This window comes from Numenius arquata, chromosome Z (assembly GCF_964106895.1).
Source record: "Numenius arquata chromosome Z, bNumArq3.hap1.1, whole genome shotgun sequence".
Lineage (NCBI taxonomy): Eukaryota > Metazoa > Chordata > Aves > Charadriiformes > Scolopacidae > Numenius > Numenius arquata.
The window spans coordinates 63,977,499-64,002,318 of NC_133616.1; the positions used below are offsets into that span (position 1 = coordinate 63,977,499).

Here is a 24,820-nt window from a genome sequence, read left to right on the forward strand (position 1 = left end):
ATTTATTAAAAAAAAAAAAACAAAACAAAACAAACAAAAACAACAACCCCAAACCAACAAACAAACACCTCCGGAGGGCCCCGCCGGGATGCGCCGCTGGAAGCCGGTTCACCGAGCGCTCCCCCGCCCTCTGCGGCGGGGCTGCTGGTTTGTGGTGGGGAAGGAAAGAGGAATAAAAGAAAAAAAAAAAAAAAAAAGAAAGAAAAAGGAAACCAACAATCAGCAAAAGCGAGCAGTCGTGGCTGTGGGGAGTATTTGTAGAGGCGCCCGCGGGTGACGGTCCTCCGCTCCGCCGCGGCGGGGGTCAGCCCGGCAGCCGGCGGAAGCGGGGCGGCGGCGGGGACGGCTTTCGGCAGCGGACGCCAGCAGGCAGGGGGAGGAAGTGGCGGGGGGGGGGGGGCGGGAAGTGCCGGGCGCGTGGGCCGGAAGCGGGCGGGGGGAGGGCTGGCCACGCTTCCTGCCGGCGGGCGCGTGGGGCGGCGATGGCGCGGGACGGGCTGTTCGCTGGCTTCCGTGTGCTCGGCCGGTTCAGCGGGCCCGTCCCGCACGTCCTGCGCTACCACGGCCGCCACCGCCAGTTCTACCTGGCCACCGCCGTCGGGCGCAGCTTCCACACCTACAACGTGAGTACGCGGCCCGTCCCCTTCCTCCTGTACACCGGCCGCCTGCCCACCGCCGCCGGGCTGGCGTTGGGCCTTGTGGAGGGCCGGGGACGCCGCTTTGCTTCCACGCCCCACACGGCCTCGCCACGGTGAGGCGGGATGCCGTGAGGAGGGCCGCGGCGCCCCGGTGGCAGGCCTCGGCGGGTGGCTGGGAGGGAAGGAGGGACGGATGGAGGGAGGGAGGCGGTTAAACAGGCCCGGTCGCCGTGTGGGGGTGCGAGCACAGCCCCGTCGGTCGGGCAGAGGAGCAGCCGGGTACCGAAGCTTTCTCCTCGGTGGGGGGGGGGGGGTAAACCAAAGCTCACCTGCGGGTTGGATGGCTGCGGCGTAGCCTCTGAGGGCTACTGTTTTGTTTTGGGGTTGGTTTTTTTTTTTTGGGGGGGGGGGGAAGGGGGCAATCCGTTAGATCGTATTAGAACTCCTGTAGGGAAACAGATGAGTGTAATTCGTTTCTGCAAGAGGAAAGCCTGTGATACCGACTCACTTCTTGCTGTATGATAAAAGCGTTTTGAGCATGTGGAACCATTTACAAAACAGACACAGTGAACAGCAGAGTGCAGACAGCGTAGATCTTCCCGTGCCTTTATGGTAGTCTTTCTGTGGTCGCTTCTGTCTCCATAGTCTTTGAACTAAATTAGTAATGGTCATCAGTATGCAAAGGTGACTGTAACTAACACATTTTGTGTGAACGGAGATAAGATAATAACGTGGTGTGGTTGTAGTGAAAATAAATTTTCCCAAACTCACCAAGGTGTCTAAATGTGTGCTTAGTTTCCTGTCCAATAGGGTAAAGTATATTAAGAAGCACAACTCACTGGTGCTGAATGGTTGTCTTTTGGGAACTGTGTTGTCCCATTCCTTTTTGAACTGCTTTCTGTGGGTTTTCCTGTAGATACTGTTGTAAACTAAAAACAATCAATTTTCTGCCTTGTGAGGCATGCAAATTGCTAGTCTAGGTTCCTAGAATTCTGAATTTCTGCTTATATCAAATTCATTGTAACCAATCACTAAAAATGCCTTTTTAACATTTTCATTGCAGGTGAATAAGCTCGGTATTGTTGCTGTGAGTAAGTATGCACAGATTGTTCATTCCTGTTTGGTTGTTTGGGGTTTTTTTAACACATCTGATATCTGTACTTGATTCTCAACTTAAAAAACAGAAAATTAAGTGTATGTACTGATATTTACACTGGAACATGTTGAAAGGAGTCTCAAAAACACCAGATATCAATTTGGAAATAAGACTACTGTTGTAACTGTAACTTAATTTTCTTGGGGGTGTGCCTTGTGAAACTCTTGTTCTTGTCATTTTGTTCTTCCAAGAACACCCGTAGGCCTTAAGGAGTGAGCAGTGAATAAAGCTTTTAATACAGATCCCCTTTTTGTTGTTTTTGTGGTTACTAGAAGGCTGTGTAATAGGAGAAAAATAATTACAGGAACAGAACAGGTGAGGGTGGGACTAAAAGTCTTCAGGGAGTGTTAAAAATTGGCTGGACTGCTGGATACAAAGGATATGAATCTATGACTTGACGTGCAGTTGGCAGTTCATAACACAGCCTGGCACCCTTAGATGTCAAACAGCAGGGCCCATGTTGTTCAGCACTTCCAGCAACAGCCTGGGTGATGAGGCGGCATGCAGTCTTAATAAAAATCTGCAGCCAATGCTATGTTAGGAGGAGTAGCTGACACTCAGAATGGCAGAGCTTCAGTCCATGGAGGTGTTGTGAAACGCTAGGCCTGGGCCAACAGAAACCTCACCAAGTTCGGCGAGGGCAAGTCCAAAATAGTGCACCTGGGACAGAACAAGCCAGGAACTGATGGGCTGTGCGGCATCCTGCTGAGAAGGACCTGGGGCTTTGCTGGTGCCAGGCTGAACATGGACCAACAATGCAGTAACTGAATAAATGAATATAGCAAGCCATGTGCTGAGCTGTGTTAGGAAAGCAGCCAGCAGATCAGGGAATGCTGTTATTCTCCTGTACTATGTGCTCGTGAGGCCATACCTGGACTGCTATACCCAGCTAGTGTGGTTCTCCCCCTCCCGTTTCTCTTTCAGGAGCAGTGCTGAGGAACTGGGGAGTCAGGGGCCTACAGTATGAAAAGAGACGTTAGAGTAACTGGATTTGTGTGGTCTTGCAAAGGGAAAATATGGGGTGACCTAGAGGCAGCCTGTTACCTGAAGCACAGTTGCGAAGGCGGCAGAGCTGAATTTATAGTGGTAATGGTAGACAGAGTAACAAGGGGCAGCAACCACAGATTGCAGCTTGAGAGGGTCACAGTGAGGGTTAGGAAAAAGGGCCCTGACTGAGAGGGACCTGTGATACAGTGTAGAGCTTGAGCAATCTCCTTCCCCAGAAGTTTTCAAGACTCAGCTGGGCACAGTTGCAGTTAACCCCATCTAGTACTGGTGATAATCCAGCTTTGGGAGGAGCTGGGTGGGAGGTTGTACTAGATGATTTCCAAAGGTCCCTTGCAACTGACATTTAGATGATTCAGTGAGATGCAGGCTGTCTTGAAAAATACGTTTTTTACTTCTGTATACCACGGGATTTTTACACAGACCTCATAAAGCAAAGTATTGTTCATTAAAAGAGCACTTATAAACTTGAGAATAACTGTCACACACCCAGGATTAGATTTAGAAGAGCAGCAGTGATCAGCTGTAAACATATAAATGTCACTTCTGTTTTCAGCCTACAAAATCGTAAAAATGTTGTATAGTCTGTGAAATCCTTTTCCATGGGCTACATTTTCTTACAGGTGTAATCATTTAAGCTTTTTGAGAAATTGAGATGTTTATGTATAAAATTGTGATTGAAAAAATGAACGATGTGTGTGTGGTGGTGGTGGTTTATTGATGATATGTGGTTGGTGCTTTGAACTTTTTAATTGAAAGCTGTCTTGGCCTAAGCAGATTTACATAGAGCTCATGGAGTACCAGGTGTCTGTAAGCTGATTGTAGACTTAAGACACTGCAGAGGTGTTATGGGAACATGTCTAACGTGTTCAAACACCTTAAACCTCTCACAAAGTGCAACCTTTTTTAATTTCTTGGTTTTGTTCCTCCCCTTGAAGCTGTGCTGCAGTACAGCGAAGGGTACAGGATTCCTTGTATCTGATAATAATTCACAGTACAAGGCAATACTGTAGGGAAGGCTGCTGTGTGATCAGATAAGTTTGTATCATAGGCACACTCCCACAGTGACTTGATTTTTGATCTGGTGTTTCTCTATACAGTCATTAAGCGCTGTCATTTGCATTTTTATATTTTTATAGATTGAATATTTTTCCCTAGAGTTTTGGGTTTTTTTCTCAGTTTTCCACCATTTAGGACCACACCAGTAGCTTTTCACTATGATCTGGAGCTGTGACTCTCTTACCAGTTGAGGTAGTGAAGTAGCAGGTCACGATAGAGTGACCTCACGATAGAGTCCAGTGAAGGGCAACGAGGATGATTCAAGGACTGGAACATCTCCCTTATGAAGAAAGGCTGAGAGATCTGGGACTCTTTAGCCTGGAGAAGAAAAGGCTGAGGGGAGACCTTATCAATGCTTATAAGTATCTAAAGGGTGGGTTGAAGGAGGAGGGAGCCAGACTCTTTTCAGTGGTTGCCAGTGAGAGGACAACGGGCACAAGTTGGAACATAGGAGGTTCCACTCAAATATGAGAAAAAACTTGTTCACAGTGAGGGTGACAGCAGCCCTGGACCAGGCTGCCCAGGGAGGTTGTGGAGTCCCCTTCTTTTGGAGTCCCCTTCAAGACCCGCCTGGATGCAATCCTGAGTAACATGCTCTAACATGCTCTGGGCAATCCTGCTTCAGCAGGGGAATTGGACTAGATGATCTTTATGGTCCCTTCCAACTCTAAAAATTCAGTGAAATTCAGTGAAAGATAGTAGGTGCTCTTTCTGAACCAGTCACAAGGTGGGGAGTGAGATGTATTGTTAGAGCAGGAGCGCTAAATTCCCAGTGTCATGAGCTGTAATCAAGAAATGGGTGTAGGAGTGGGTCACTGGCTTCCAGGGCTGCAGAATGACTTAACCTAATAGGCATTGCTAATGCTGAGACTTTGGTTTATCATTGGTGTTTCCAGTCCAGTGGGCTGTGGGGCTCTGGTAGTCTGCAGAAGTGTTATCTTGGGATAACTTCTTCATAAGCCCTCACGAAGTTAACGTGTGCCTTTACTTGCAGTGACAATTCAGTAATTTATTAGTGAGTGTTTTTCAAAAGAGCTGCCTTGTGATCTATCAGTGTGATGTTACTTATGTTGTTGTTACTGGTGTGATAGTATTTATGGTAATATTTGCATTCATCTGAAATGAGTGCATTTCTCCAACAAATTCAACAGGAGAGCTTTCTTGGTGGGACACCATGCTAAAAAAGTACACTGTCAGGCTTTCTATTTTGTTATGAACCTGAAACTTGTTAAACTTTTCTTCTGTTTCTTTAATAGGTAATGCTTTGCCACAAGACATTACATGTTTGGCAGCGGACCGCATGTTGGTATTTGCGTCGTATGACAATATTCTCCATGCTTTTGCCAGGAATAAAGAGGTTTTTATTAGTTTACTTACTGCTTAATAGTACAAACTAGTTGTGGACTGTTTGTATTTTCAAGACAGTTAATTTTCTACAAATGTATATTTCCATAGATGTTTAATAGCTTCAATCTTACGGAACCAAAAACTGTAGAAGGAGGAATAAAAGCTTAAAATAGGAGAATGTAAGAACAAATGTAATGGCTGACCTGTGTTTTATGTATTAATTATAATAAATAAGTAGTTACTTAAAGATTAAAAATAAATTATTAATTCACATAAATTAAATTAATTAAAATGAAATAAATAATTAAATTCATTTATTTAAAATATTTTTGCCAGCAGTTTTAAGTATCAGAAAAGATTATGTATCTTCCACTTAAAGTTGTGTGGCCTTTCCATGTATTTTATTTAAACTTGTTGCTGACTTGTTAGCTGTCCTCAAGTTAACATGGTATGCTACCTGAACAGCTTGTATTGACAACATTTCTATTTTGAAATTATAGGTGGTTCATACCTATGAAGGACACAAGGCAAGGATACATCTTCTGCAGCCTTTTGGTGATCATGTCATCTCTGTGGATGTTGATAATGTTCTTATTGTTTGGAATATACAGTCAGAAGGTGAGAGACACTTTCACCTTTTTTCTCTTTTTTTTTTACGACTTCATAGGATAACATTGTTAAACATTCAGTAATTTTTAAAAAAGGTTTTTTTAATTGCACATGCTCAGAAGTAGTTTATTCTTTAAAAAGGAAAAAATCCTTAAATGATAACGCTACTTAAGTTGTAATCTGAAGTCCTAATCCTGCAATAGTTTTTCATTAATGGATCCTGCACCACATGCAGAGACCCAGTAAGGTTCCATATAGGTGTAAAGAGATGTGCTTATACAGAAATTGCATTTTAGTGTTCCATTTTCTGGTAAAGTCTGTGGTAGAGCAGCTTTGGCACCATCTCTGAAATCCTGTAGATCTTTGATATTTACCATTCTGGGTAAGACTAAATTCTTGTGAATAATATTTGATTATGTTGGCATCTTCTCATGCCACTGTAAAGTGCCTTATGAAATCCTGCTTCAGAACCCTGAGGTTTTTTTTATTTAGAAAGCATTCTCATTGGTGTGACCAGTGTCATTCCATGGATGCTGGGTCTCGAAAGTGGCTGCATTCAAGCTCTAGAGATTTGAAGTTGCTATAACAAACAAAGGGCATGCTAATCAGATGGGGTGTTTTGCTCAGGCAGGAGCGGGAATCCTTCAGAAAGATAGAAATCACTACAGTTTTGCCAGCATTGTTGTGCTAGGTATGCTTATAGGGAAAAAATAAACCTTCAAGCCAACAGATGTTATAACATAGACAAGTTTAGCTTGTTCTGTTACACATTAGCTAATCCTTTAATGCAAGAAACGTTTCAGGGATTTGTACAGAGTAAACATCAGTTCTGCCTTCACATTTACCAAGGAATGATAAGCCTGCAGGTTTGTAGGGTTAGCCACAATAACATTGTTTTTTACTTTTTTGCAGAGGAGTATCTTCAAGTGGATTTTGATAAGGCCACTTTTGCAGTTTCTGCAGTTCTGCATCCCAGCACCTATTTGAACAAAATCCTCCTTGGGAGTGAACAAGGGAGCTTGCAGCTGTGGAATATAAAATCCAAGTAAGATTCTTAATAACTTGAGTATACTTCATGCTCCAAGTAGTCTCATATGCAACAAATAATACTTAAAAGCACAGTAGGTTTTGAACATGGAATCTTTTACTGACTCCTTTGGCACAAGTTTTCAGTTGGTCTATCTCCAGGAACAAAGAATGCTGCTGCTCCCTGAATGCTGATGCCTTTCAAGTTGCGTGTTGTTTACTCTCCCTGCAAAATGTCAGGAATTGTTCAGGATTTTTTTTTTATAATTATGTTGTTATTTTTCTTATTTCTTGGAATCACATAGCTTTCCCATGAAAATAATTAATAGTACATGCATGTTTGGGCCTTCTGCCTCCCGTCTTCCAAGCTAAATTTTTTGGTGGTTGTGGAAGTGCTGGCAGGTAGTGTGGAGGTAATTACTAGCATTTGATCCTTATACTCAAATGAGAGATGTGTAGACATGTAGTTGTCTTTGAGCATGTCCCAGGAGAGCACCGTCTGTAATTGTATTTCATGCCTACCACCATCAGCTGCTTTCCTAACTCATGAAGGTTACAGCTACAGTGAACTTTCCTGCACGTTAAGGTACCTACTGCAAATAGGTGTTAGCTCAGCTTGAATAGTTCAGTGTTTTATTCTGATAATTACTGTACACTTTCAGTCATATCACTGCTAATTTTTTTGTTTCATATTCTAAAGTTTTGGATATGCTGTATATGCTATATAAATCAGGACATAGGAATAACCTAAAAATACAGCAAAGTAAATGTGTCTACTTATAGTACTCTTGTCTCTCTTCAGTGCCTGTTGTAGCATCTGAGATGCAATACATCCTAGATGACAAAAAGTCTTCCTTAGTTTCTCTTTTAATCATGTAAAACCGTATGGACTGTTACTGCTCTTTGAGCAATGTTGCTGTGTTAAGCAGTATGTTTGTTCCCTATATGGATTATTTTGTAGATAGGTATGGGCACAATTAGTCAAAAAAGAAAAAAAAAATTGGAAGAACTGAGGGGAAAGAGTAATGGTATCTGGCAAGAGAGGAAAGTGAGTGGTGGTAACACATGGCTGCTAGCAGTCAGTGGTGAAGGAATAGCTTTTTAATCATGTCCATTCTTAAATACGCTCTTCCTAATTGCACCTTTGTTGGGTGCATGACTGCCTTGTCAGTGAACAGTCCTCCTTCACATTTTGGCTGTTACCATTTCTGAAGGAAACAAGATGGGCTGTGCTTGTAATATGCATTAGTGTCTTCATCTAGGGAAGTTACTCTACAAATGAAGGATTTTATTAGAAGTTGGACCAAGACTGGCTTTTTATGTTAATGTTAAGAGCTCTGAAGAGGTGCGTTCAGAGCAGAGACGCGTGGGCAGCAACTGGCATAGAAGGAGTCTTCCTCCCTATTCATGCTGTGGAATTGTCACCTTTGCAGTATTAATGCATGACACTAACTTTTTCATTAAAAATTAACCATAAGTTTTATTCCTAACCTTACTTATTAGTATCACAGGGTTTTTTCCCTTTTAACTGATATATTAGGACAGAAAACTGATGTACTTTTCTGTGTAAGTGTGTATAAAACATCCATTTTGTTGTGGAAAATTCCCAAGGGTTAATTGATACGTGTTTTTTGTTTGTTTGGTCTCCAGCAAACTCTTATACTCATTTCCAGGATGGCGCTCAGCGGTCACAACTCTTGAACAAGTTAGTATTTTTGTTACCTTATTTTCTTACATAACAGGTCAAGAGTAGCAGGCAAAATATTGTTTCAAATTACAGCAGTAAAGATGATGTGTATTCTCTCAGATAATTTTAATAACCCTCTCTTGAGCATTTAAGACATTGAAGAGAGGTAGACTTGAAGGCTTCTTATCTGCTATTCCTCTAGTCCTAGTTCTGTTGCATTTAGTGTCTTAACTGTTTTGTGTTCATCACATCTATAGTTTCATTCACTGAATGATGTAATGAATTCACAGAAACAGTTTGTTTGCAAGATGCATGTGTATAATGTGACTTCTGTTACACTGGTAGCTTTTTGCAAAATTTATTTTGCTTTGGAGATTAATAAAATTTAGATTTTGCTAACTCAAGAAAAGATTTTGTAATTGTATGTGCTGTATTTTTGTGGATATAAAAATTAATTAAAACTTCTTGGTAGCATAGGTAACAGCTTTGAAAATGGTCTACAGTTGTCCTGGATAAAATTTGTAAATATGGGGGTGTGTGGCAGGGTGGATAATGGTTTACCAGAACTACCAAAAACTTAGGTGTTTTTTAAAGGAGTTCCAGCTTCTGGAAACAGAATTGCTTAATCCAATGGAGACTAAGCGCAAAATTTTGCATCTTGCATTTTTTGTTTAGATTTATCAGATGTTCAGTTGTGTGTTAAGATAATATAGACTGAAGATCTCATGAACGATGCCTTATTTGTTTCTTTAGTATTTGTCCTGGACTTATATACATTGTCTTGTACATGTTGATTTTAGTAGTGGAGCAAAAACTTTTCCTTCTTCATTTCTGTTGCTGTTCATTTTTTTTGTAGGCTCCAGCAGTGGATGTTGTTGCAGTCGGTCTTGTATCTGGTCATATCATTGTACATAATATTAAGTTTGATGAAACTCTGATGAAGTTTCAACAAGACTGGGGTCCCATCACAGCAATATCTTTTCGTACAGGTAAGTCCTAGCATTTTTATTGGAAATATATATAAAATCACTAAAGCTTAGTGGAAGGTAGGACAATATGTTTTGATAAGTCATTTCAAAATCAGAATTTAGGCTGAGAGTTTTAGTCTTCAAAGGCTAATCTAGAAAAGTCACCAATAAGTAAGGGAGATCATACATCTTCATCATATTGGCTGTTTTATAGCATTTTCTTGTGTACTGACAGTGCACAGGAAGTGTGACATACAGTACAACTTTTCCAAAGAAAAGTTAAGACAGATTATGTTTACAATGTGCCAAGAGTTAACACAGTACATGGTTATCAGAGTTAGTGTAATCAGTACTCTGTAGTGTTAGTATCCAAGCCTACTTCTCAGTAGTGTCTTCCCCCTCCAAAACAAATTTAGAATGTTAATAGTTCACTGTTGTATTGGGGAACACTGTTTATATTCACAGCATTATTTTTTTTTTTCTAACGAGCGTATAGTGATTAGTAAAGCTAGTTACTTTAATATTGATCCTGCCTACATAGGATACTGTTGATACTGAACCCAATTTGAATAGACAAACTTGAAAATCTTAACAGAATATAGATTGATGCAGACCCTGTTGAGGAAGAATGCTACTGGAGAGATTTGGGGAAAGACTTGTAAGAAGTGGAAAGAATGCCTTTTTGTGTCAGCCATTTAACTCAAAATGTTAATAAGGTGAAATAACTGCCATTGCCTGCTTGAATATGTGGCTTTCAGACGTTCTCTAATCTCTTTCTCTTCCTGTCTTTATATTTAGGAAATTTAGTGTAAATATAACCTGGTTGTTTTGATGTCATGTACTTACTTCAGTCTTTGAGTAAAGTGCTCTTCATCTAAATTAAAATGAACTTGGCAAATTACCACATCTGTGAAGCTTTACTGAAAGAGAAAGCCCCAGGCTTGTCTGGTTTAGTTATCTAGGATATGTGTAATTGCAGGTTGGAAGCTGCCTCTTTTTTTGTTGGAGCAAAAAGATTAATTACCAATTACGCAGGATGTTTGGTGGAATTTTATCTTAATATGATAAGTTTTAAAACCTATCATATTATTTGTGGTATGTTTTTAGAAGCTAGTGTTACGCGTTTATCTCCTTCATGTTAGAGAGGATAGAGCAAGTAGAACAAATTAGAAATTCTGTGAACTGAGGTTTAATTATTGCTTAGAGTGATTGAATAAACATGTAATCGAATTTTGGCTTTTATTTTTGCAAGTTGTTCAGCCAAAAACTTTAGGGGATTTAAAAAAAGAACTGTTAACTTCTAGAATGGTGATACATTAGCTATCACATCCTGAAGTGTGATGGCTAATAAGTTTGGGGAAGAATCTGGGGTATAGAATAATTTTTGAAAATGGTACAGGTACAATATCTCATGCTTTCAGGCAAAACCTCCAGTGTTGGATTTAGATATATTTGTTATTATCTGATATGAAAAAATCCTATTTTTATTGTCAGTGAACTTTGTTCCTTTTCTGTTTGAAATACTAGAGTATTTCAGTTAAAAAAAAAATCTTACTTTTAGAATCAGCTTGAGAAGTGTTTTTCTTGTGATTGCAGCCCTTTTCTGGCATCAGTTTTAAGGTATGAGAAGTCAGTAAGGATGAGCTGAATGTCAATACACAAACCTCTTGAACTTTTTTTTTTCTTTTTGAGCAGATGGACACCCAGTAATGGCAGCTGGTAGCCCAATTGGACACATTGCTTTATGGGATCTAGAAGAGAAGAAACTACTGTGTCAGATGCAAGATGCCCATTCCACAGCAATAGCTGGTATGTCGTTTGTCCCCGGAGAGCCTCTTCTTATTACTAATGGTGCTGATAATGCTATACGGGTAAGTTACAATAGCTGTTGCTATCTGCTCTTACGTTGTTCGTTTTTTCCTCTTGTACTCCTCCAAATTGTAAATGTTTAGTTTGGATTGAAGTAGCAGTTCTCAAGTGAAACAAACAACAAAACTCAAGTTAATGAAGTTGTTGGCTCTCAGTTGATCTGTAGTGGGGCAGTTTAAGGATTTGCTACCATGGTGTCATTACTTCATTTGTTACTTCATGGTAGCCTTGAAGAACAAAGCTTTGGATCCACTTTTCCAGAATCACGCTTTCTATCCTGGGGCACTATCTTAAATCTTGAACTATTTTTATAGTGTTTTGGATCATGAGCAGTTGCTGTTGATAAGAGTCCCTTGTGCTGTGTGTCCTCTAATGCTTCTGATTGGCCTTTGGTGAAGGGGCAGAATGAACAGTGGGAAACAATCAGCTGCTGTGGTGGAAACATCCAGGGGTTTGGATCAAGGGTGAAAGCCAATGCGTGTGTGAAGTTTGCTGCACAGCTCCCAGCTAAGCCTGTTCCATGCCAAGAGGTGTAATTGTTGGCAAGGCAATGTTTATCAGCTTCATTTTTCTGCTTCTTCTTGGGAGGCAGGTGTGGATTTTTGATGGACCTGGTGGTACAGGACGTGTATTGAGAAGCCGATCAGGACATAGTGCACCACCAACAAAAATCAGATACCATGGGCAAAATGGAGAGCAAATTCTTAGTGCAGGTATGAAATTCTCATTCTTCAGTCTGATTTCCTGCTATGATAAAATGTACAGAGCTAAGTGTCTTTGTTTTATTAGCACAATAGATTATATTTCTTTTGTTATGTTTGCATATTTATGAAGTGTAGTAAGTGATTAGTGTAGACAGTATCATTATTGCTGTGTCAAACTATTTCACAGTTTCCGCAGAGGAATGTGTATCACCAGATAGGCTGAAAAGTAGTTACAGGCAGAAAAGCTTAGGATCTGCTTTTGTCATCCTTATTTATGTTTGATGAATAAAAATTGTTTCACTATCTCCTAAGGAACTGGTCAAAATGAAAACCTGTAGCAACTAGGGAAATTCTGTTGTGACAGGGAAAAAACTAAGCAGCATAAGGTATTTAGTGACTTAGAGGAGTCAATCCACTTTTCCCACTAGTTTGAGCAAGCTTTGTGATGTCTTTCTAAGTTGCTACAGCTCAATTGTGTCTATAATGTGTATTTCCAACGTCACTTTTTACCAAGATACTAATCTTAAAGTGTAAAAATGCTTAAGTGATAACCCTTCCTTAGACACTTGCATATGTAAAAATCTATAAATTAGGAAATTAAGTACTAGATCAGGCTGTTTTGTGGCCCAGAACACTTCAATAATGGAATAATAGCAACTCTTTAGCTAATCTTTAATTACTTAGCAGTAATGAAATTGCCTACATGGGCAACATTTGAAAATATCACACTACATTTTGATGAATGTAACACCTAATACGGTGCAGATTTTATCACACTGTGATAAAATCTCTTGCTGGTCTTCCAACTGGTAACTTGAATTCAAGTAGCTAGTTGCTTAATAGTAATTCAGCTCACAGCAGATGAACCACAGTGACAATCAAGAGTTGCTTAACAAATCTTCACATTTGCTTTTGCAGTTTACTGCTTGGTTGACTGTGCTGAAACACATGGAGAGGTCACAGAGGCAACCACTAAAGTGGCCTAGTAAAAACATTTTGTGATTCTTCAGATTTTTAAAAATCATCTCAGTGCCTTTAATTTTATGTGTGTTGTGCAGTTTGATTTTCTGTTAGTTTCTGCCTTGTCCGTGTCTCCCCCACAAAGTGGATCCGTCTCATAGAATCATAGAATGGTTTAGGTTTAAGGGACCTTAAAGATCACTGAGTTCCAACCCCCCTGCCATGGGCAGGGACACCTCCACTAGACCAGGTTGCTCAAAGCCCCGTCCAGCCTGGCCTTGAACACTTCCAGGGGTGGGGCCTCAACAACTTCTCTGGGCAACCTGTTCATTGCCTCACCACTCTCATAGTGAGAAATTTTTTTCTTGGACTAGAATTTTTAGTAAATATTTTATTTGTGGTGTTTGAGGTTTCGTAGTGTTTATCTTCTGCCTTTCTTGCTCAGATAGCTTATGAGTAAACGGAAGTTGATCTTTGCCCTTCACTGCTCTCTGCTAATATTTTGTCAGGTCAAGATGGAACATTGCAGTCTTTTTCAACAGTGCATGAGAAGTTCAATAAAAGTTTAGGACGTGGTAAGTATTTTAGTGAAAGTACAAATACTGGCAAAAAAAGCCCTGAAAAGCATTTATGTAAACAGGAGTTAAACCATTAGAAAGGCTTTATTTTCCTCTTCCAACTGTTGCATGAAAACTATTCACCTCAGCTGTTCTGCAAACTCAGTCCTTTCTGATGTATATAAAGTGTACTCTCAGATTTATTTGTACTTAAGAAACGTAATTTCTATAGCCTGGTTGTATATGTTACTTCACTGTGAGAAACATAGGGCATCATTTTTGTATTAAAAATGTGTAAAGCAGTAGCTGACACTTCATAATATGTAATTATCACTATTTAGACTATTACCCTTCTATTCAATTGACTATTAATTAATTTATATTTCTTGAGTTTAGTTCCTTTGATTTGATGTAGAGTTTAATTTAAAAACAAATCTTCCACACCATGCCATGGTTTAAGGGACACTTTCTTGTACAGTTCAGAGAGCAAGACTCAGACTAAAATAATTCTTTTTTTAAAATATATATATATTGATAGATACGTATTTCGATAGATTTGAATAGACAGATATAGATTAATTATTATGTATGTCTTTTGGGCATAAATTTGAAATTCCTGACCCTTTGGTCATTGAAAGGGTCTTATATATTGCTTATATAGTCATGTCTGTATGACCATGGTTTTAGCTGTCACGGGGCAATCTCTGCCTTGGGATGTCAGCACACGATCTTGGAACAAATGGGTTGAGCAGTACATCTGTGAATGTAACAGGCTAGCGATTTTCTCAGCATCACATGAATTTTTGCAGGAACTCTATATGTAATGTTCTTAGCTCTTCAAACCCTAGGCAACAGCAATGCTGTGCTAATGTAAGCCAAATTTTTCTAACCTTGTTAGGAACTTTACATTTAGTAAACAGTCCTTTTTGAACCATTGTTCTTAGATCTAGACATGAGATTGAGACACAACTTTTTTTTTTTTTTTAAGGTTCAATTAACAAGAAGAAATCAAAAAAGAAAGGTCTTAAACTTGATACGATGGCACTTCCACCAATTACAGTCTTTGCTTCAGGTAAGTAGTCTTTGAGATGCATTACAGAACTCGTGTATTCATTTTAACCCTCAAGGCACTGCTGTTTTGAAAGTCCATGCTGTATAAAGAGGGGATTATTGAGATTCTGTAGCCCTTCATGAGCTGTTGAGCAACAGCTGAAAATGACATTTTACTTGCTAAACTCTTCTATTATTTCAAAAAAGAGCATTTTATTTCAAACGTCTTTAGGTTTAACTGGCTCTTGGCTTAAAAATCTCCGTCACGTGAGGCAGAATCTTCTGGATAATAGTAATACATATTACATATTGCATTATTACATACTAATTAATACGTCTTTGTCAGCTGGGGAAATCTCAGTTATAGTGGCTGATTTTGATTCCCCAGTTCCTCTATTTGAGTAACTTTTCAAAGTCAGATTTCAATTACTCTGTTCATTTGTAATTCAGTATGCAAATAGTGAACCTAACTTTTTGAAGCAGAACTGTGATTATCTTTTCTTCATCAGAATGTGTTTCATTAAATTAATGACCTTCTCTTCAGACTTGAAGTCTGTTTTGTCTTAAGTGTAGCTATTCTTTTGCCTTCCGAGGCAAAGGTTTGGATTGACAATTTTGGTAGCCATTTGACTACATATGGTATTTGTACCTGCAAACTTCAGTGCTACAGACTATCTGTACATACCTGTTGCAAATATGTATGTATATACATATATATGCACTTTTAAAATTAATATTAGACCTGCCTGATCAATTTAAGGTAGTAGAACTACCTCAAATGCGTTTGGAGACATCAGAATGTTTATTTAAGTACATTTTAATTAGAGATGTTTCTTTTTTGCTATACTGTCCTTGTTTGGTGAAGTGAACCATTTTGTACCCGGTCGTTGTATTCTTTGAAGTTCTAGAAATACCTAATTTCAAGCTCTTTTTTTTTTTTTTTTCAAATGTATAAATTCCAGAAAAAAAGAGCAAAGCTGCTTATTGTTTAGATCCCTGCATATCATATTTCACTACAAAGTTAGGATACTGAGTTTTTGAGGAACGATTTTCCTGCAGCTGCAGAAAAGTCTTTTGCTATGTTATGCAGTCTTAGCTCTTGAACCCTGCTTTAAGTTGTTAATCTAGTGGCTTCTGCTGCTTCAGCAGCTGAAGAAACAGTGAAAGAGATTCAGCTGGAAATGTGTACAGATTGAGCAGTTTAAAGCATTTCAGTTTAAATGTGCTTTTCAAACTGAATACGCTCAAACACACAAAGACACACACACACACATATATAAAAAACATACCAAAAAGTGCTTATGGTTTTATTAGGATTTTAGTTACACTAGTGTAGGCGCAAACATTTGCCAGGTATCTTTTCTGAATGATAGCTTTTTGAGTGTCAAACAAGAACACTAAATATGAACTGTTCTGCCTAAAAGTATTTCAAAGTACTCTTTCTTATGAAATCAGAAGAGCTTATTTGATTTTAGAATGATTGTTTCTAAAAGGAGTATGTGTTACATTGCAGAAGTGGCACATCAGAGTGACTGGGATGGTATTGTTGCCTGCCATCAAGGGTATATAACCTGTACAACCTGGAACTATCAGAAAACTTCCATGGGAGCTCATAAACTGAGGCCAGAGGAATTCAGCAAACATAAGCCTATAGATATATATGCAACAGTAAGTTTATTTAAGATAATGTTTCTTCAGCCTTACAGCATATGTTATTTGGATTTCTATTTGTATGGAAGCAATACTTAGAATGCAAAGGCACTATCTAGACATGTTTTAGTTGCTTTTGCAAAGTGCTTTCTGCCAGCTCAGTGTGTCTGGCTAGCTGTTTTGTAATGTATATGGTCTTAAGAAACATGCTGCATATGCATTTTTTTCTGAAACATCCAGGTTAAGTGCAGATTTTATTTTCGGATTCAGATAGGTGGCTGGTGTTTACCTTTAATCTGTCATAGTGATGTAGAGTTGACTATATGCCTGTGATGAGAAACTTACTCTGTGAATGCAAATTGCTGAAGATACTTTTTTTTGGCAATACGGAAAAATACATTTCCAAATTGCAGTTAGGATATTTCCTCTACAGTGCTTTACAACTTGAGCTGGACACAATGAAAGTCTAACACTCAGTGAAATAGAGATAAACGTTTCCTGAGGCTTACAAGCTTGCAAGACAAGTGGTTCCTGTGGCATACTTCATGTGCTAGGCATTCATACTACTACTGTATCTTGATATGCTGTTTTTCTGATATGCTTAGTAATTAAGTGGTAGACGAGGTCAGTTCAGTTGTAAAAACCTGGTTTTAAGTACCATGTTATTTGGACTGTATCTTTCCAAATACATCTAGACCATTGCTTCTTTGTTTCTTATTATTTAAACTCTGTGTGGACTTACCCTATTTAAGGGTGCTATTTGCAATACGGGCATGAAAAGAGGCATGCAGTTGATACGCTTCATGCAGTTGATACGCTTAGGGATTAAATTTGTCTTGATTATATAGGTTAGTCATTTAGGTCACAGTGTTGATATTATTAGGTATGACTTCTGATGGATATCAGTAAGTCAGTATTTCATTATCCTTCATAACATGCACTGCTATATTTATTACTCTGACTACTTGCTTATTTTAAAAGCTCTTCTCTCTACTCTTTTCATATGTCATCTGTTGTTTGTTCTGTGCAGTTTTTCTTCAAGAAATTTAGTAAAAACATATTAGTATTTTATATTCCTGTTATATAACATATCTTCTAACAACTTTGCTAATTAGATAGACACTTAAAAACTGTTTTCATAGATGGTGGGGTTTTTTTTGTTTTTTTTTTCATTTGAAAGGCAGTTGACATCACCTCGTGTGGGAACTTTGCTGTAATTGGGCTGTCAACTGGACAGGTAGATGTGTATAACATGCAGTCTGGCATTCACAGAGGGTGTTTTGGCAAAGAAAGAGGTAAGAATTGCTACACTTTGAAAGTACTGACTCTTAACAAAACAGCAACAGCCTGGTGGTGTGTCATCTAGGAAATTTAACAGAGCTTCTGGGTTGAATTTGAGAATCTCTTCAGTTTCTCTAATTACGATGTCCGATCTTGCACTTGTAATCGGAAGTAATTTGAAACCTACTCTGAAGGACATAATCCCTGCTAGTTTCAACAGCTCTGATGGTAGCATATGTTTTTTCTTAATTAACACAAAATTGTCAGTTACCAAAATGGTTAGCACTAAAATGAGATCCTCTGCCCTCAGCTCTTTCTGAGACAATCACATTTCCAGTACTTGCCTTCTTGTTATAGAATTCTATCTCTGAGATAAATTTTCCCATCTGTTTTGTGCTCCCTGCTTAAAAATGAAAGAACACTTTATGTGCATGGGAAGTTGAAATCCTAAGCAAGTCCAGTTCTTTACATATGCTATTATTTTCAATTTCCCAGCTGCAAACTTAGGACTTAATGCAAGTGACAGTGTTCAGACTTTTCCTTTTAATGGTTGTATACATACATATTTCATGTCATTTACCCTCATATATGTTTGTTGTTGCTTTGTAAGTCTGCAATTTATAATAGGGCCCTTGTGATCTGATTTTTTTTGTTGTTGTAGAAACAAGGAAAGAGTCTTGATGAACCCTTAAAGCTTAACTGGTTTCTAAAAGCCATCTAACATAGCAAGCATGAAGTGGTTTCCTTATAACATCATTGCTTGATAGTGGGATGAATTTTGAGTTTACTGGCCAGTAGCCCTAGGCATAGATTATAAAATAAAATTGATCCAAAACCAGTGGAGCTATGCCTTATCTTTACACTGCAGTGTAAAGTAGCCTAGGAAAATTCCTGGTCTTTGTGCCAAAACTGAAGCTGTAAATTTTGTCTGGAGTGGTTAGGCTCTGTGGAGGCATTCCGTAAGTAATTCAAAAAGTCTTTCTCTCTCATGTTGAAAAAAAGCCCCCCAGACTGAAAGCAGAAATAAAAGCGAATATTCAGCTTCAATTACTCACAGCTTTTGTATTGTATTCTAGGTGCTTACTTGAAAGCAATTTGGCTCTGTACTGGTAAAGAAAATTCTAATATTTGAGCAGTCTAGTAAGGTGGCTTTAGAATTGTTTGTCATATGCTTACTGCTCATTTAGTGGTGTTAGGCGAAGACGTACAGAATATTGTGTGACATTCTGCTGATTTCTAGCTATGTTTAAATTCTGAAATACAACTTTCTTTTCCCTTGATTCGCAGCACATGAAGGGGCCATTAGGGGGTTAGCAGTGGATGGATTAAATCAGCTGATAATCACAGCTGGTAGTGAAAGAATAATAAAATTTTGGAAATTTAAAACTAAAGATCTGGTTTACTCCACTGAGCTTTCTTCTTCTCCAAGTGGAATTCTGCTTCACAGAGACAGGTAAGAAACTGAAGCTATTTCATGTGCATGTGTTTTTTGGTTCAAGTACGTTAAGCCTAGGATGACAACCAAATATTCTAGGAAAGTTGAAATTTCTGATGCACTGAAATAAAACTGACTACTAGTTGACAAAAGAAAGTGACTACAAGATATTTTATTAGACTGAAGGAATATAATATTGTTTTTCTGAGATTATGTCAGGATAAATGATTTTTGGAGCAGTGTTAGGGTGTTGGTTTTATTTTTTGTCTCTGAGTATTCTCTATCATATGTGCTAATGATTCTTGGCAGTGGTATTCTGGGAATTGCCTTTGATGACTTCAGTATTAGTGTTCTGGATATAGAAACCAGGAAGATTGTCAGGACGTTCTCAGGACACCATGGACGGATTAATGACATGGTAATTGTTAACTCATTTTCTGTAACAGGAGACGTGTACAAATAACCAATTCATTTTAAAGATGGTGGATTTCTCTGTGTCTATTAAGTCACTGAGTATTGCATTCAACTGTGAATAGTAAAGTTGTAGTTCAGCTTTACAGTAGTTTGGCATTGTTAATTTTCAAGATAAAGTGTATAGAGTTTGAATGGCCATGTATTTTTATTGTGCTTTGAGATTTTACTATAAACTTGCAACAAGCTAATCTGGGGTTTAACAAAATAAAGCATTAAGAGGAATGAAAAGCACGTTGAGGAGCAAAATTGTGCAACGCTCTTAACTGTATATACAGAAAAGATGCAACAGGTGAATAAAAGGTATAAACAAATCTGAGATCATACAATCTACTAATAATTCCTTATTTTACATCTTGTGTAATAGTGCTTTGTAGTGTTCATTGAAATAGTTTTTACCTTCTGATTTAATTTTAAGTCCTAGTAAGTAAGTACTTATTTGATGTCTTCAGTTTTATGCTCAGTGGTTTTCATCATTAGCATAGAAGTGAGAACCACAGTGCTTTTACTAACAGCCAGATGTGTCCTCTGTCATATATTTAAACCAGTTCTGAAATAGCTTCCATTTTTGTCCCTTTCTCGCTTTCAATAAGGTGATGTCAGTTCTGTTTTGTGGCCAGACCATTTCATCCTGGTGTTAGGAAGCAATCTTATCTTGAACTTTGTAAAACAGGACCTCCTGTAGGGACTGACTTGTCAGTTGTGCCATTAAATTGACTGTTTTATTTTAGACTTTCAGTCCTGATGGTCGTTGGCTAACAACTTCGTCAATGGACTGTACCATTAAGACTTGGGACCTTCCATCTGGATGGTGAGTTATTTAAAAACAATACATCAGAAACTTATTTTAATCCCCTTTCTATCTGTTAAGTTTAAAAGCTGTCTGGCTTGATTATCTGTCACCAGCCTGTACTAAGTGATATTCAAAGTTGCACATGGTCTAACAACTAAGTACCCAGTATTTTAGTTCTGTGTGATGCTAGCAATATGTGCCTTTTATTGGGTATACAGAAAAAAAATGTCCTGAAGATCTAATAATGAAACCTGGAGTTTTCATGTAGTGTGAATAAGAGTGAATCTGTTCTTTGTCTGAAAGTAGCACTGTAAGCTAGATGGCAAAAGGCTGCTTAAGGTGAATTGCTTTGTGATGTGCTGAAGTATTCACAGCATCATAGAATGGTTTGATACAGAAGCGACCTTCAAAGACCTAGTCCAGCCCTGTGACGTGGACATCTTTCAGTAGACCAGGTTGCTCAAAGACCCATCCAGCCTGACCTTGAACAATTAGAGTGATGGGCTGTCCACGACTTCTCTCGGTAACCTGAGCCAGTGTCTCACCACCCTCATCATAAAAAAATTCTTCCAGTCTAAACCTACCCTCTCTCAGTTCAAAACTGTTGCCCCTTGTTCTGTCACTACAGACCTTGTTAAAAAGTCTTTCTCAGCCTTTCTTAAAGATTCCTTTAAGTACTGAAAGGTCACAAGAAGGTCTCCTTGGAGCCCCCTATTCTCCAGGGTTGAGAATCCCAACTTTTTCAGCCTTTCTTCAGAGGAAACGTGTTCCAGCCCTCTGATCGTTTTCCTGGACCTGCTCTAACTTTACACCTATCTTGTGCTGGTGGCCCCAGAGTTGGATGCAGTACTCCAGTTGTTTTTTTAAATAGAAGCCTATTCTCACTTACATTCATTTTAGCAGCACAATAAGGATTTACTTCAGTTAGATTTTTCATTTGTGCATGCTTGCAACTGTCAAAAATACTCTTTAATAATCCACTATGAGTAGTCTTTTCCCAGAATGAAATTTCGACAAGTACATGCAAGAGGTTCAGGAGCCCCGAAAAAACAGGCAGAAACGTAACCTTAAGTTCTGCCATTGCATTCTTTCAGCAGCACATCAGATAATAGATTTTTAGTGATTCAAAGCAGTGCTATGCACTGTGCAGCTCTGGTCATACCTGGCACGGAATAGTTTCATTTGGATTGATGACATTTGTTGATGTGGTTTGGTAAACAATTTTTTATACTGTAAAAGTTTTCAATTTACTACAAAAAGTGTGTTGAATCTCAAGAAATAATGTTTAGTGAACAGAACAGAGTTGTAGAACCAGCTGCTCTCATCACGTCTCACTTTGCTTTTGATTTTGGTCTGGAAACAAGAACAAATAATTCAAGCTCTTCATTTGTTGTTTTTGTTTCTCTCAACTAGTTATCAAACTTAACTGCTTCTTACAATTTGAAGTAACTGAAATTTGTATCTCAACAAGCAACAAGCAGTGCTATGATCCCAGGCTTGAGTGAATGTCTACTAGGGTGTGCATCCTCCAGGACTTGTGGCATCATCCAGAACTCAAAAGTGGCTTATTGTTAAAATAGTCACAGACTACTGAATATTTTAATTTTCTTTTTATGTGGTATTTTTTCAGTTTTCTGCAATAGTGAAAGGAATGATCAAGGACTGGTATATCAGGCTGAAGATATGGAAATGTCAAAACAAATTGTTGCAGATAATAAAATTTTGCAGTGTACCGTTCATTCTTTACTTTAGGTCCTGGTGTTAACCAGGTTTATATGAAGTATTTTTAGAGAGGGAATTGACAATTTACGGCAGAGCATTAAAAGATGAGGTCAGAGCAGCGTGGAGCTGATGGGAAGTACGAAATAGATGGCTACTAAAAAGGTTAGTGTTAGGCATAAGGAGTTGAATGTGGATACATGGTTCATCATATTTTCCACAGAATGTGGGTGTCTAAGGAGGTAGCATAAATGTACCAGCTTTAGCTGATTTTAGAGAATTTTATAGGGGTGAGTGGTTTGTTGCACAATGCTCTTCATTTCCTAAGTTTTTTTGTTGTATTTGAATACTTCTAATACAACAGTTTGTATACATACTTCCAGTGTCCTGCTTGTGTTCAGTTGTATTTGTGCTGCTATTCAGATACACACAGGTAAATGAGTTCATCTTGCTGAGAATTTCTGTTGTTTTTTCTCCACTTAGCCTCATAGATTGTTTTTTGGTAGACTCTGCAGCTGTGAGCCTTACTATGTCTCCTACAGGAGATTTTCTAGCTTCAACACATGTGGATGATCTTGGAATTTATTTGTGGTGAGTATGTGATATATCAGTTTGAACACAGAATTTCAGATGGGGAAGAATTCTTTTAATCATCTTTATCGTAAATAGAGAATTGTTCTGCAAAGTATCGTTTCCAGGGTTTTGTGTTCTCTGGTTCTAATTAAGACAAGTATTCTGTATTGTTGTGACTCATAAACTTTGAAATCTCTTGCCGTTAAGAAATTTATTCTGATAATTAAATTAACTCTTTTTTCTAAATGCTTCTTTCTTACTCTAAATTCCTATTATGTCATTCCTAAAGTTTTTCTTTGACTCTACTATTAATTTTTTTCCCCCTCTTGAAATGTCAGTGCTCATATAGTGTTACTTTTGAAGAGCTTTTCTTCTTGTCCTGGTATACAATATTGTCTGAGACTTCTGAGTAGAATTTGGAAATTGTGGTTATTTCTGTTTATTAATGATAGATCAGTACAGATGTAAAAAGTGTTTTAGTTCAATTTCACCCTAATAACAGCTATAAAACAAATCACTGGTTGGGTTCAGTACTGAAGTAACACACCTTTTAAGTGGTTTGGTGGGTTTTTTTCCATTTTGATATAGATCGATCTTTCGGATTACATTTATTGCCTGTAGTTTTGCCTGAAGGGTGTTCAATTGCTAGACCTTTCTACACTTAAGTAAAAGTGCTTCATTGTAAATAATGACATGTTTTTACCTAGCCTTGTTTTATATTGACAGAAAAAGTCATTTGCCAGAATGACTTGTGTGCTTGTTCCAAACCTCAAGAAAATTTGCTAAGAGTACTACTCTGAAATTCTGCAAAAGCAAGATGAATCATTTATATTTGCTTAATGTATCATATATATTAGGTACAAAGCAAACTTTTTAGATAGGCAATTTTGCAATTCCAAGTAAATATAATAAATGGCAATGATTGAAGTAATCATACTGCGTAGTGCCATATGTATTAAGCATTCATGGCAATAATACTTCAGCATAATTTATGTTTCAGACTATCAGATGATGCATAGAACTATGTTTCATTTCTTGTTTATCTGGTAGATGAGGAAAACTAATCTTGAATAGAAACTGGTGAATTGCTGTAGTGCAGTAGTATGAGATTACAGTAAAAATGATGTCTAAAATACTTGTTCCCATTCTCCTGAAAATTGTTTTTAAAATGCCTCTCTTACTTTTCAGGTCAAACCGTTCTCTATATTCACTTGTCTCTTTACGGCCCCTTCCGGCAGATTATGAACCTTCTATGGTGACACGCCCTGGCACCTGCCCTGTGCAAGGTAGTCTTCAGACGGGAGAGTATTTTGTTTTCAGTTTGGTATTGCATTTTACATAGAAGATGGTTTGCTTCCTCAGTGAAAACTCATTGTGTCTTAGCATTCTTTCTCTGAACTGTTCTATTGCTTCTACCATTTTTGGCATAGTTACTCATATACAGATATATTTACTAAAATCTAGTCATGTTTCTATGTTCAGACATAAAAAATCACATTGTGATGATCTCCACATCCTCAAGGAGATTTTATGGGCAATAAAAACATCTGTGCTATTTGCTGCCTTTCTTTAATCCCAGACTTGTGTAAATACCTGAATTGGGTTCAGTTGACCTGCTATGTACCTGTGCTAGATTGCCAATGAAAGAAAGGCCTAAATTGCATTTTTGATTCATTTAATAGAAATGGTTGATCTTCCGAAGGCCTCTAGATGGGGATCTTGTCTGCCCAAGTTTAGCAGTGCCTACATTTAGATCTCCCATCTGGAGGAGAAACACACCTAGCTATTGACAGCATAAAAGAGCAAGGAACATACTTGATGATGACTGCTTTATTAAGCACATACTTATTTTAGGTACTTAAATTAGGGAGACAGGATTTCATCACAAGACTTTGAATGTTTTAATCCTGTAAACTGATTCTGGCTGGACACTTTAATTCACTTGTGTCTTCAACAAAGATAAAGTTCCTGTTGAGATATTCAGAGCTTTTAATGGTTTACATTTCTTCGTTGTTTTGGACTTTTCTATCGTATTCATGGTTTCAGCCATGTAGTATTTTGCGAAAAGGAAGGGAAAGTAGGTGTTTGGTCAAGACCACATAGGAAGGCTAGAGAAAACCTAATGATAGACTGCATATCTTTTGTTGTGTGAAGTGGTGCTTTATTGTTGAGATTTTCTGCATTTTTATGTGCCATTTTAGTCATACCTATGAACAGGTTGTGAATATTGTACGTATTTAAATGCAGAGATTTTACAGATTTG

General features: G+C 38.3%; 1 protein-coding gene across 1 annotated transcript in view; it reads left to right on the forward strand.

Annotated features, from left to right (window-relative positions):
• Positions 1–471: 471 nt before the first annotated feature.
• WDR36 (WD repeat domain 36) overlaps positions 472–24,820 on the forward strand; it is a 30,788-nt gene continuing 6,439 nt past the window's right edge. The window contains exons 1-18 of the mRNA XM_074166194.1: positions 472–623; positions 1,702–1,729; positions 5,115–5,215; positions 5,706–5,823; positions 6,727–6,859; positions 8,491–8,545; positions 9,384–9,516; positions 11,191–11,366; positions 11,957–12,077; positions 13,538–13,603; positions 14,574–14,657; positions 16,149–16,303; positions 17,466–17,580; positions 18,854–19,019; positions 19,311–19,419; positions 20,204–20,283; positions 22,468–22,575; positions 23,746–23,843. Of these exons, the coding sequence (XP_074022295.1) occupies positions 483–623; positions 1,702–1,729; positions 5,115–5,215; positions 5,706–5,823; positions 6,727–6,859; positions 8,491–8,545; positions 9,384–9,516; positions 11,191–11,366; positions 11,957–12,077; positions 13,538–13,603; positions 14,574–14,657; positions 16,149–16,303; positions 17,466–17,580; positions 18,854–19,019; positions 19,311–19,419; positions 20,204–20,283; positions 22,468–22,575; positions 23,746–23,843 (1,987 nt within the window). The 5' untranslated portion in view covers positions 472–482. The remainder of the gene's footprint in view (positions 624–1,701; positions 1,730–5,114; positions 5,216–5,705; positions 5,824–6,726; positions 6,860–8,490; positions 8,546–9,383; positions 9,517–11,190; positions 11,367–11,956; positions 12,078–13,537; positions 13,604–14,573; positions 14,658–16,148; positions 16,304–17,465; positions 17,581–18,853; positions 19,020–19,310; positions 19,420–20,203; positions 20,284–22,467; positions 22,576–23,745; positions 23,844–24,820) is intronic.